Below are 13833 nucleotides of genomic sequence, written 5' to 3' on the forward strand. Positions count from 1 at the left end.
TAACAGAAGGACAGAAAACATGGTAATAATATACAGTGCATGCTGTATGTGATGACCTGCTGTGACCCCCGCCCCTCTGAAGGAACCTGTTGTCGTCATCTCCAGAGAAAGTGAGACTTCCAGAGATTGGACAGAGCAGCTGGACGCCGAAAGCGAGCGGCCGCGGCTAATAATGTGTCCCCCGAGGCAGATGGGGTGAGGTTAGATGGCCGATGGCGTGTCATTTGAGCCGTGCTGATCAGGCAGGCACAGATATCTGCAGCGAGGCAGATGATGCGCTCACTGGTGGCATTTATTTCATGCTGCCTGCTGCGGTCACTGTCAGCGGCCGTCACTGCCTCTTCCCCCTCTCTCCGTTTTCACACACGTCTCCGATGCTCCTGACTGAGCATGGAAAAACAAAAGCACGCACCTCTCAATACATGCTTACACTGATATTACTTCAGTGTTGTAAAGTGCAGATACTTTGTTACTGTACTTAAGTCCAAAATGATGTACTTTTGCTCCACTACATTTCCTCTAACTGACTTTGTTACTTCTTAAAATATAATCAGAAGAAGAGTTGGTATTATGGTCTGCATTTATAGAGAGCTTTTCTAGTCTTGATGAGCTGCTTTACACTACAGTTGTCACCCATTCACACATCTTTCATACCCATATAATATCCAAAATCTACTTATAGTTCCAAAATCTGCTTAAGTTCCAAAATCTACTTAAGTTCCAAAATCTACTTAGAATTCAAAAATCTACTTATAGTTCCAAAATCTACTTATAATTCTAAAATCTACTTATAGTTCCAAAATCTACTTAATCTACTTAGAATTCAAAAATCGACTTAGAATTCAAAAATCTACTTATAATTCTAAAATCTACTTAAAGTTCCAAAATCTACTTAAGTTCCAAAATCTACTTATAATTCCAAAATCTACTTAAAGTTCCAAAATCTACTTAAAGTTCCAAAATCTACTTATAATTCTAAAATCGACTTAAAGTTCCAAAATCGACTTAAAGTTCCAAAATCTACTTAAAGTTCCAGAATCTACTCATGCAGGAAGTTACTGAACGATTCTGTGAACAAATCTTTTTCAATCCACTAATTCTAATGATTTAATTACACCCAAAACAACTGCTTTACAAGGCACTACTGTAGTTTGTGTCGTGTAGAAAACCACGTCAGGGCAGTTTCAGTTACGACGTGACTGATACCAAACCGAGTACAACTGTGTAATGTAAAACAGCCATTACTCAAGTATTCCTTTTACTAATACTCAACAATATCAAGAAAAGTATTAAACATATTCAGCTGTGTGATTCAATGACAGAATTAAAGTAAAACACCAATTAAAGCAGCAAAAAAAAAAGAGTGTGTGTGTGTGTGTGTGTTTGCAGGGTAATAATCAGCTCAAATATTGAACCTAATGCTTTAACAGCCACATTTAAGTGCGATGACTGATGGTGACTATGTGGTAGTGCCGGAACCCGATTTGCATACCATTGTCAAACACGCCAGAGGTATGAGAAGAATTTGCCTGCAGGGCCCGACACTCCTCCCCTCTCACCCTCATTCCAGTCGGCCGTGTTGACCTGAGAACAGGTTAGCAAACACTCTCTTATGCAAATCTGCTCTCTGTTGTCCTGCAGATGCAATTTCAACTCAGCAAGCAGCACACAAGAAGACCAACGTCAGAAGAGAGAGCGATGTGATCATCTTGGTTGTTAAAGCTGAAATAGACAAGTTACAGTGCGTACGTTTTTAATCGAGCTAAGGCCATAGTCCGACTAAGACGGGCAATTGGACAACTTGTCCACAGGACAGGAATCGGTTTCCAGTTGACCTTTACGTCACAGAAAAATGGTGGTGCATGCACAGAACACCAAGTCCGACTTAAGTCCGACTTTAGTCCGACTTGAGTCCAACTTTAGTCTGACTAAGCCCATAGATGCAGGACTAATTGGATTATCCAGGCATGCTAGTCTGACTAAGACTAGCTCGATTTAAGTCGAGTTTTAACGTGTTGACGTGACATTAAGAAAACCAAATTACTGTCTTATTCTGGCTAAAATCGGAGTGTTAATGTTCGCCAACAACACTTTTTCACCAACGAAAACGAGACATTAAGTTAAATAAAAAATAAAGTTGATGCGACAAAATCTGCTGAGACTTTCGTTAGAGATTGGTGTTTTCAGTCAAACTCCAGCCCCGTTTACAACAAATCACTTCCTGTGTGCAGCGCAGTTCGACACAACATCTAAACACGGCTATAATTAGAAACAGAGAGGTGGCGTTCGGGAGCCGGTTTGCTTAATTATCACTGTGTGAACATCGCTGTGATGTGGACATTTGTGTGTGTTTAAAAGTCATGTACTACAGCTTTAACGTGGCGTAATGGCGACACAAAACTGACGCCATCTGCGTTTTTTATGTGAGCCCTGCTTTCATCGACCACTTTATTAGGTACACATGACACCTAATAAAGCAGCAGCAGCAGCAGCAGCAGTGACACTCAGTGTGGTCTTCTGCTGCTGGAGAACATCTGCTTCAAAGGGCTCGACGTGTTCAGAGATGTTCCTCTTCATACCTCTGTTTACGACGACGACTGCTACTTCCGTCTATCATTTCAAACCTCTCTGGTCATTCTCCTCTGCGTCAACAAGCTGTTTTCTCCAACGATAACTGCTGCTCACGGGATATTTTCTCTATTTTTCCAGATCATTCGCTGAGATGACGGCGAGTTCCACACGGGAAAACATCCCCCGAACTCTGACCGTCCGCCCCAAACATTATCTCCGTCACACCTCTGTGCGTCTTTTGCGTTGGTATGGACGTCTTTACGCAATACTTCCACTAGAGAGCAGTGCTGAGCAGGCGTCATCAAACGCCTTGATCTTTATTGTGCTTGATCTGAAATAGACTGAAATAAACTGATTTTGTGGCAGTGGAATTGTAAAGACTGCTGAATGTACGTTGTCATATTATGAGGATGGGGAATATTACTCGTTGATGTCGCTGCAGAGAGAAAGATCGAAAATCAAGTTTTTTTGGCTGCAGGAATAAGCCAACGAGCTCTGGCAGCATTTTTTACAGATGTTTCACTGCAACTGTTGGTTGATTCTTTGTCGTTTTTCTTGACTGATTGGACTATTGACTCTATACTGCCCCCACGGGTTCTGGTGGTATTGCTCCATTTCGTCCACCATCGTAATCTCCCCCCGCTTGGCGAATGAAATGAACAAGAGTATAAATGTGAATTTGGTCTCATTGGACACTTTTTAAGTATCATTAAATGATCTAAAGACAGAAACATCTGGCCGTAGATGCACTTGCACATTAAAAAATTATTTTTTTACATTATATTAAGTATGATGTGTGATTGAATTGGTTGTAGTATGGACTTTTTATTCCAGGTTAAATAGGCCTCTGAGGTGTACCTAATAAAGTGGCCTTACTTCTTGCATTCTTACCTCTGGGATTGATGGTTTGTTTGGACGGATTTCGGCAGGCGCAATACAAACAAACAAAAAGAATTTGACATTGACTTTTTTTTATGGCCTTCCCACTTTGAACCGGTTGGTTAAACAGCGAAGTTGTTTTTTTTTACAACCTGTGACATTTCAAGGGAACACAAAACATAACTCGAGCATGAGACGGAGAGAGGGTGTGCCACTCAAACAGAGACCTGCGCGGGAAAAAGAGGGCGTGGAGAGGAGGAGGAGAAGAGGAGGAGGAGGGTAAATGGAAGTCTTTTTATCTCCAGTTTCCCACATCCTGTGAACGGCTGCAAACGCGGCCACCCAATTTGAAAGAATGCGTGGAATGCGCCCCATTCTCCCCGGCGCGCTTTGATGCACATGCAGTCAGTGAGTGCAGAGGGAGCTTTTGTCAGGCCACACAGAGTCCCTGCACTTCACTGCAGCCACTGCAGCTCAATGTGGAAATGATTAGGTAAATGACGGAGGTGGGGGGGGGGGTTTAAGAAAAGCTGCGATGATGCCACTGATGAACTGCTGCTCTCACATCGTTAACTGGTGCAAAAAAAGAGAAAAGAAAGAAAGAAATGTCTTTATTGAGCATTCATGATGATGAAGAGAAGAGAAGGTGGTCTTTTGTTCCTCAACCTGTCCCCAAAGTCAGGACTGTTTTAACAGCTTCAACTGTTTAAAATTTACAAAATACTCTTTGTTTATATATATATATATATATATATATATATGTATATGTATATATATATATATATATATATATATACATATATTTATCTTTGCTGCCTATCTTTGGAATTTTAGAAAATAAAATTCTCTAAACACTTCGTAAACTGCAAATGAGCACCGTTAACTGTTAATGATGGATAATTTTATGGAAATGTGAACATTTAACGTGCAAATATTTTGAGTCAGTTCACCAAAATAAGCAGTAGGTGGCAACTTCTAAAAACAACATACAAAAACATGCATTTATTTATAAGACTAACTACTAAAAATGTAATATAACAGTATTTAAAATGTGCAAATTAAAGTTAAACTGGTTCCTGTTTTAGGATAACTAACTTAAAAACGTGTATTTGTCTTACAAGAGTAACTTGTAAAAGTAAAAAAAATACAAATGTGCATTTTTAAGTACTAACAGTATAACAGTATTTAAAGTGAATAGACTGTTTTGTCAGGAAGTAGCTGCACACCAGTACACAATTGAGTATTTAAACTGGCTACTGCTATTTTACTGTGATTACATGCAGAAGATGTCATATATCCAGGTTTGTTATGATTTTTTTTCATGTTTTCGTTTCAGTTTTGTGTGCTCATAACATACAAAATGGATGAATGAATGAATAATGTGTTCATCATGTATAATAATAATAATATAAAATACTACACACTTCCGTGAATCCGTTTCTCGGCAGGCTTGGCTTTGAATTTGCATTTCCCTCCAACATGAACTCACCATTATTGCTTCTTTCTTCTTTTTTTTTTAAGTCTCCCCCTCCTTTTCTCTCTTTTTTGGCGCGTTTCTATTCCCGCCACGTCTCGTCTGTGTCTGGCCCGGGGTGGGTGGGTTCACGAGGCAAAGGCTTACTTTTTTCTTTTTTTTCTTTTTTTCTTTTTTTAATTCCCTCTGATTGACGTGCAGTTTGAACGCGTCCCTGCTCTCTCATTGGCCGAGCCAGGGGAGAGAGGGCGCCACTCCGCTCCTGCGTCAACACTGCCGGCGACGCCCCCTTACAACCGCCTCATAAGCATCCTCCCCCCCGCTTTATGTTTCCAACTGAGCCGGTGTCTGTCGAAGGCAACGCACCGAAAGCGCTCTTTTTCAACGCGAATTCTACTCACAAGTGTTTACAAAAACACTGCCGGTGGAGTAGTGTTTTCATTCTACTTTTCACCGCCTTTCCTGTGGATAATACGTCGTGTTTCCTTACCTTCCTTCTCCGAGTCGATCGATGTGTGGATTCTTACCGCATTTCTGTGCCTGCAACGTGGACTTTAAGCCCTGACTCGAGCCGCGCGTGTCGGAATATAAACAAACCGCAGAAGAAGAAGGGATTTAATTTTTATTCACTAAAGAAAGACAAGAGGAATGCTGCTGTCCAAGCTGAATTCTCTGGCTCACATCTCCACCGTGGACATGCCGGCGAAGCTCCAGGTTCATCCAGGTTAGACGCCCTCATTTCTCCCCCCTCTCTGTGTTGTGGTGGTGGTGTCATGGAGGACGCGGCAGCAGCAGCTGCTCCCCTCACACTCACACACACACACACACAGAGAGTTCTAATTTACAAGCATGACACATCATTTTTAAGTACCAGTACCGGGATTTTTTGGTTGTTATTACTATATTCTGACGCCACACGGACCGTGAGCGTGTGTGTTGTGTTGTTATGGTCGGTGCTCATGTGTTGTGTGTTTATGTTTCTCCCCCCACAGTCAAAGAGAAGGAGCCCTTTGAGAAGCTGTACCAGGTCGGCGCGGTGCTGGGCAGCGGCGGGTTCGGCACCGTCTACTCCGGTACGAGGATAGCCGACGGAGCTCCGGTTAGTATTTTTTATTTATTTTATGTTGTTGTATTTTTTCGGGGTATGTCTGGTGTTTCTGGAGTGTGGTTTAAACACAGTATATCAACACCGAACCAAAGCCCGCGACCCGGGCACTCGCCGAGCCCCTAACATGGCTGCCAGCAGAGGCAGCAGGGGAATACACGGGGTTTATCCACCGTATTAAAAACACAATTTATTCCAAATTTAACCTCGTCAATCATTATGCATAGTATATATTATGATATTTATCTTTGCCTTTTTACAACAGAAGTTAGTGTAAACCACTTACTACTCCTACCGCCCCACTACCCGCACCAAATTCCATAGAGAAAACCATTTTAACGTCGCAGCACACAGGAGTTGTTAATCCACCGCAGCCTTCGTAGCATAGCTCAGAAACGTTATCATAAGAATTCGGGGTTTGAAATCATGTCGTCGGCTTTACCTAAGCGGCATTAATGTGCTGTTGAAGGCAGCAGTTGAACAGCAGCTCCCCGTGTCCAGTTGTAGTAAAAACGCAGGTTTTCTCTATGAAGTCTGGTGCATGAGGGTCCGGGTCATAAAACCCAGATTATACCCCCCCCTTTTTGTTTTTGTTTTGAACAATATGATTTAGATTGAGTTTTTTTTTACTATTTCATGTGATTTGACGTGTTGTCTTGTTTTGCTTTTATAGGTCGCTGTCAAACATGTAGCCAAGGACAGAGTCTCTGAGTGGGGAGAGCTGGTGAGTAATGATTTATACTTGTCTTTTATGGTGGTCGTTAAACTTAATATCTTTACAATACATCTCAGGAAACTATAGCCCATAAAGAGGCAGTAATGTGACATATTTCCCAGTGTTGTGAGTTCTTGCTGTAAATACTAATGTTTCACTGTTATGCCTCCAGCCCAACGGCTCCAGGGTTCCCATGGAGATTGTGCTCCTGAAGAAAGTCAGCACGGGCTTCCGTGGCGTGATCAAAATGCTGGACTGGTTCGAGCGTCCCGACAGCTTCATCGTCGTGATGGAGAGGCCAGAGCATGTCAAGGACCTGTTTGACTTCATCACGGAGAGGGGGGCCCTGCCCGAGGAGCTGGCGCGCAGCTTCTTCCGCCAGGTGCTTGAGGCCGTGCGGCACTGCCACAGCTGTGGTGTGGTGCACCGGGACATCAAGGACGAGAACATCCTCATCGACCTGCGCACGGGCGAGATGAAGCTCATCGACTTTGGCTCCGGCGCGCTGCTGAAGGACACCATCTACACAGACTTTGACGGTGAGTCACTGAAAACATGCTGAGAGCACTCACGCACAGCCTGCTCACAGAGGCTCAGCAGTATTGCCGTAGCTCTGGCGCCCCCCGGTGGAAGGAAGTGGCATTTTTACAACTCAAAGTTTGTAAACAAAGTCACATGTCTGCTCCTCCCCACCCTCCTGCTCCCTTCTATCTCTCTCACACACGCGCACACACACACACCCTGCTGTCACGCTCCCTGGCACCTGAGTCCAGATAATAGCCTCGGAAACAGGCTCAGCTGATTAAAGGCCACACTCTGTTTATCTCCCTGCAATGCTTTCATTTTCACTACACACTCATTGTTATTAATAGACGGCCGTGTTTTGACGCCAGTTTTTGTTTCTCGGTTAGCCGTGGCGCCTCGTAAAGCTGCATTACAACATTCCCCAGGGGTTTACTCATCCTCACTATGGCTTCACCTCCCTTTTGTTTTGACCAATTTCTCTTGTCACTAAAGACTTGTTCTTCCTGTGCAACAGGTACCAGAGTGTACAGCCCGCCAGAGTGGATCAAATACCACCGCTACCACGGCCGCTCCGCCACCGTGTGGTCTCTGGGCGTCCTGCTGTACGACATGGTGTGCGGGGACATCCCGTTCGAACACGACGAGGAGATCATTAAAGGGCAGGTCCTCTTCCGGAGGAGAATCTCCACAGGTAAACCCACGTCCGAGTGCTCGTAGATTCCTATTTAAGTGTTTCGTATTGCGGTGGAGACTCACTCTCTCCTCCTCCTCCTCCTCCTCCTACAGAGTGCCAACAGCTCATAAAGTGGTGTCTGTCTCTGCGGCCGGCCGACCGTCCGTCCTTCGAGGACATCATCAACCACACGTGGATGCAGAGCGTGTCCTCCTCCGTTGTTCCGTCCATGGCGACGCAGACGGAGAAGGCGGGCACGGAGATCAGGCTGCACAGCATCGTCCACGAGTCCGCAGTGCCGGTGGTGGCCCGGTGATGGACAAAAAGTGGTTCCCCCCGTGGGTTGAACTGAACTGGACTGTGCCGCTGACCACGAGAGACTCATCGCAGAGAGACTCGTGCGACAGACTCGATGCAGAACGCACAGAGCGGGCTGTCCCAGCACTGACAAGAGCGAGGTGTAAAGGAACTACACGACGGGAGGCACAGATCTCGACAACCTTCAGATCTGACAGACCCTCGTCTTGACCGTCGCACCCAGTCCAAACGGGTGTGTGCGCGTCTGTAGTTGGAGGAAAACACTCGTGCTAAAGGAACAGTCTGAGTTATGTAACCTCGCGCTGCGCCCGAACACAGGCGTTGGCAAAACGAGGAGCGTGATTTTTAAAAAAAGTGCCTTCTGTGAGATTATTGCTGGGGGGGATTGAGCCTGAAAATACTTGAAAAATGTTGTCTACAGCCTTTCTTTGCTCCTTACTCCGTAAAAGGCTTTATATCATATTTTCCTCTCACGGGCCTAGATCAGTAAAGCCCGTGTCGTCACATTTCCTCAGCCACTACGACGTACTACTACTACTACTACTATTACTACTCCTACTCCAATGTCTTTAGCAACTACACAACCTCGTGGCGCCGGCCCCAAACCTGTGCAAACAAGTTGTTTTGGAGAAAGAAAGAAAAAAAACACTGGACTTACCTCACTCTCTTTTACTACACCATCCACCTCTTTACTCTACAAACTCCCCTCCCTCCCTGGTTCACGTGTCGTACTGTAAACAAACACACGCAAAGGCTTTAGGGCGCGACCACTGCTTCACTTCACACCCTGAATGCACACCACAATGCAAAACTGAAAAAAACAAAACAAGAAAAAACACAACATCCTCTGCTCTTCAACTCAATTGTTTTTCATATTTTTTTATTTTTTTGTAACACAGTGCCTCACAAAGGGTCTTAAAAAAGAAAGAATTGTACATAATAACAATATTTATTATAATATTGCTGTTAACTCTCACACTTTTGATGAGGTTTTTTGGTCACAGAAATTATTTATTTATTTATAAGAGAGAGAGATTTTGTTTTGTGTTTTTTTTGTGGGCTGTATGTATATGTATATGTGTGTGTGTATACATATATATACATATATATATATATATATACATATATTTCATTCCACAGTCACTGAAGGGCACAGATTATTTAAAAAAAGACAAAACAATTGTTTTTTTTAAATTATTTTGAGGAGAAAAAAAGAGCAGACGTGTGTGTTTGTGTAATGTAAATAACGTGTAATTAGTCCCGGACGAAAACCACTTCCTTGTTAAATATGTATGTAAACAGTGAACATCTACTGATGATGGTAACTGCTTTTGTTACGCTGTGTCGTCTGCTGTTGGAGCGACTGTAAGTGTGTGTGTCTGTGTGAGAATGAGAAAACTCTGCTGGTTGCATGACTGCTGCTTGGATTGTTATTGTTTCTTTTCCACCCATTCAAGAAATTAGAATTGTAAATTATGCTAGAAACTATTTTTATAAGATTTTCAATAAATATTGTTTTTTAAACTATGACTCTACGGCTCCTTTGCATCACTGTGTCTAATGATGTATGTTTTGGTCGTGGAATCGAGGTGAAACCATAAAAACTGAAGTTTTTCCAAGGGTAGTTGTGTCACACAGTGTTTTAACACAGAATTCATTAAATCATCCCTTTAAATACTGAAGTAAATAAATATGCGGAAAGGGGAAGCAAGTTTATTCCCTGCACCAAAGTCCATAGAGAAAATCATCGATTTTACATCACAGCAAACACAAGTTCAAATGTGTAGTTTCGTAACATCTGTGTATGAAATCCTTAGTTTAGATAAACCTCTGTGACGTAAACGTATACAATTAGACAGCAGTAAAGCAGCAGCTCCAGCTTCCCCACATCCTAAAAACGCTGATTTTCTCTATGGACTTTGGTGTGGGAGAGCGAGCAGTTTACAAACGTCGGATTAAACGGTGAGATAAAGCTCAGATGTTATTCTTATATTGTTTTGACTTAAGCAGGCACTTCAAACTTAGATTTATGTTTGATTACTGCTTTACAAAGTACGTCTATTCATGTTTTCTTTAATAGATTTGAAGGAAAAGGCTTGTTTCAGTTCACTTTGACTGTATTATAATGTCACAGAACTTAAAATGTCATATTTCTTAACAAGCACACATATTACATGTTAAATGTATGTATTTACATGTTTAAAACGTTAATGTTATCATTATTTTCATTCCTTAAGTGATCTTGTGCCTGATCTGCAGGCAATAACATGGAGATTCGTCCCTGCTAGTTTTTACTAAAGGATTGGGATAAAGAAATCGTCTTCTTCCAGGATGTGAGGCCACTGCTAACAAGCTGCAGATGCTCCACTGAGTTAAAGTAGACATCGGGCAGCAGTCAATCACGGCTCTGCTCTCCTGGATAGATAAGAGCCGTAGGTTTAATCAGCTTGTGATGCTCCCCGTGGGAACTCTCAGCCTCGCCGCCAATCTTCCTTCAAGACAGATCCCACTCGCAGCAAAACAAAGATTTATGCAACGGCCGCACCCATCAGCCCCGTAACTGAGACACAGAGATGAGCTAAAGCGCTGTCATCCTATCATCTCAACACCAGATAAACTCTGCGATATGTTAAGAAAGCGTTTAGTGCTTTATTTTGCCATTAGACAACCATTTGTTTTCCATTACGAAAAGAAAAATATGCCTCATTTGCCTACACCAAACTCCATAGAGAAAATCATCGTTTTTAGCTCACAGGGACACAGGAGCTGCTGGTGTACGTAGTTACATGTCGTTAGTTTGTGTCACTTTGGTAAATTTTCACAAAGGATTTCAAACATCGTTATTACAAAATAACACATTTAAACTTCCTTACGGAGGCAACAGCACCTCAACGACTCCTATTTGCTGTGATGTAAAATCGATGATTTTCTCTATGAGGTTTGGTGCAGGGGAGAGTGAGCAGTTTAAAAGCGACATAAACTTTAGTGAAAAAAGACTGTTTAGTGAAGCAGTGAACATTCTAACAAGTGTTATCAGATTGGCCTTTTGTTATATTGTTAAAATCTGCTTTTTTTCGTTATCCGGAACTGTTTCCTTGAACTGTTTCTGTAGGTTTTGGTTTTATCTCACAGCTACAACACACACATGTGTGAAACTGAAGCCACATGTAAGTGATTCTATGTATTTCTCTTATCAGATAAAAACAGACTGGGGCTTTTCAAAGGAAACACAGCTCTGAAAATAGAACATAATCAGCACTAACATGAATTCAGAGTTGTATATGGTGTCAGAGGTGGAGAGACCTTTCCTCTCTCTATAGGTTGCTTTAACGGTATATGATTTCTTTGAAGACTTTTCAGCGTAGCGGAGACCACAGGTAGTTTCTGCGAAAGACGCCGCCGCTCGTTTCCTCTTTCGTTCTGAGAACCACACGACACCACATCTGACACCAGACGATGAGCTGCTGCTGCTGCTGCTGCTGTTTGTGTTGTCTGAAGGCAGAAGTGGATCAACAACTCCTGTGTCAACTAATCATTTTCTACATGGACTTTGGTGCAGGAGAGTGACACAAATCTACACTGAAAAAAAGAAAACGGTTGACAAATACATCGATTAAGTTCATTCAAAAGAAACTAAGCAATGTGTTCGCTGTAGGTTGAATTAACTTAATTATTTGGGTTTTTATCAACTGTGTTTACCAAATTAAAGTCGTTTTTTTTTTGTTTGTTAAGCAAATTGTACATGTAATTACCAACTGTTCCAATTCTTTTTATATGAAAGAAAACATCTATACACTACATTTGATTCATTCATCACTTACTTTTGGTCAAACCAAAGTCAGCAGTTTGTTTACTAAACAAAAGATAGATTGCATTAACTGAATTGAATTGTTTGACACCAACTGAACCCATTTTGAAAAAACACTTGAATGAAGTTAATTCAAGCTAAATTTCGTAACTTTAGTTTGAAATTAACTTCATTAATTCGACAAAGTTCATCAAGTGTTTTCATTTTTCTCCCTGGACTTTGGTGACGGAGAGTGAGTCGTTTACAAAGCAACACTGTCATGTTTCGTTGTCAATGTCATTTTATTGTGAAATTCCCTCTTATTTTGAAGTCTTTTTCGTCCCTGTTCTGCGTGCACTTTACTTTTCCCCTCTGTGATGACCCGACCTGTTTCACCTGTGTCTGGTTGAGAGTTCGTCCGTCACTGGAGTCACGTGTGTTTTTTCAGCTCTTTCCTCCATTTTTTTTGTGGTTCGCAGTTCTGTGGGATTATTTGCACGTGCGTGCTTGTGTGACTCATAATCTCTGCTCACCTGTTCCAATCAGTGTCCTGTTCCACGTTGATCTCGTGCCTGCGCTCTTTGTCACATGTTTTGGGTTCCTCTGTTTTTGTGTGCTTCAAAATAAACTGTTACTCACCACCGTCCTGCATTTGGGTCCAGTCCTGTACGTGATACACAGTAAAAAGAAAATAGTGCTTAAGTTGTTAACTTGACTTAACTTTAGTTTGAATTCATTTAGATCTTAACAACTGAAGTAGGGTTACGTTTTGTTTCTGTTTTCAGTGATTTTCTAAATTCAACGTCCATTAAATATTTTAATTGTCATTGTTGTAATAACACAGTTATAAATAACGAGATATCTTATAAACTCTTATTACTGCCATAGCAACATTACTGTTTTAAAAAGTGCCACCCCAATTATTACAATATATCATAAATGTTGTTGTTTTTTTATTTTCAAAATAAAACTTTCTGACTTTCTGGGGGAAAAAAGTGGGTGACATTGAGGTTTTGTCAACCTTTTTTCATTGTATAATCATTTTATTTATGAACGTTGGTGCTGGAGAATAAGAGGTTTTTCATATAATGACAAAAAATGTGTTATAAAATTAGAAAAAAAATTGAATGATTTTAAGTTTTGTCAAGTTTTCTTTTCTTTTCCTTTTATGAAAATTAAAGTTAAAATAATTACTTCCTTCGGCAACACCTAAATGAATTAAGTTCATTTGAATGCTAAACGTTGCTAGGTTTAGTTTGAATGAACTCAAAAAATGTGTTGTGGACTTTAGTGCAGGAAAGTGAGTGGTTTACCACAACGTCCAGTCGTCTGACGTCCAGAGAAATCAGATAGATAGATAGATAGATAGATACTTTATTCATCTCACAGAGAAATTCACAAAAATCAGCAAACATATTATTAAGATGTTATAGATTCTATAGGGTGAGGCTTCAAAGCTGTTTTCCCTCCTGTTCCTCATTAATAACGCATGAATAACTCATTCAATCATGCTTAAAAAACACCTGGACTGTCCCTTTAAGGGGCTTTGCTTATTACTGGTACTTTCCAGGATCTGCACCGTCCACTGCACACATGAGTCGACTATTTCAGGAAACCGTCCTCTCACAGTCAGATGCAGAGTATTTGGTATTTGCATGGATTTTTTTGGTGAGTCATGCTCTTCCTCCTCCTCCTCCTCCTCCTCTGAGTTCACTCGAGTGCCACCGGTTTAACGCTGAGTCATCGTGAAAACAAAAACACTGAAGCAGCGACCGCAGAGACTCGA

General features: G+C 41.7%; 1 protein-coding gene across 1 annotated transcript; it reads left to right on the forward strand.

Moving 5' to 3' along the window:
- Positions 1–5244: 5244 nt before the first annotated feature.
- Positions 5245–9790, forward strand: pim1 (Pim-1 proto-oncogene, serine/threonine kinase). Its single transcript, XM_058643773.1, has 6 exons — positions 5245–5648; positions 5917–6023; positions 6703–6753; positions 6917–7283; positions 7784–7960; positions 8056–9790. Exons 1-6 carry the CDS (start codon positions 5573–5575, stop codon positions 8256–8258), a joined length of 981 nt encoding a protein of 326 aa, XP_058499756.1. The 5' UTR covers positions 5245–5572; the 3' UTR covers positions 8259–9790.
- The last annotated feature ends 4043 nt before the right edge of the window (positions 9791–13833 follow it).

Source organism: Solea solea, chromosome 11, assembly GCF_958295425.1.
Source record: "Solea solea chromosome 11, fSolSol10.1, whole genome shotgun sequence".
Taxonomy (NCBI): Eukaryota; Metazoa; Chordata; class Actinopteri; order Pleuronectiformes; family Soleidae; genus Solea; species Solea solea.

What these genes read in the sequence shown, in the direction of transcription:
- pim1 (XM_058643773.1), top strand. Translation starts at nt 5,573, where the DNA reads ATGCTGCTGTCCAAGCTGAATTCTCTGGCTCACATCTCCACCGTGGAC. An exon ending in TCTCTGAGTGGGGAGAGCTG is followed by an intron (nt 6,754 to 6,916) that starts GTGAGTAATGAT and finishes TTATGCCTCCAG; the next exon opens with CCCAACGGCTCCAGGGTTCC. An exon ending in CATCTACACAGACTTTGACG is followed by an intron (nt 7,284 to 7,783) that starts GTGAGTCACTGA and finishes CCTGTGCAACAG; the next exon opens with GTACCAGAGTGTACAGCCCG.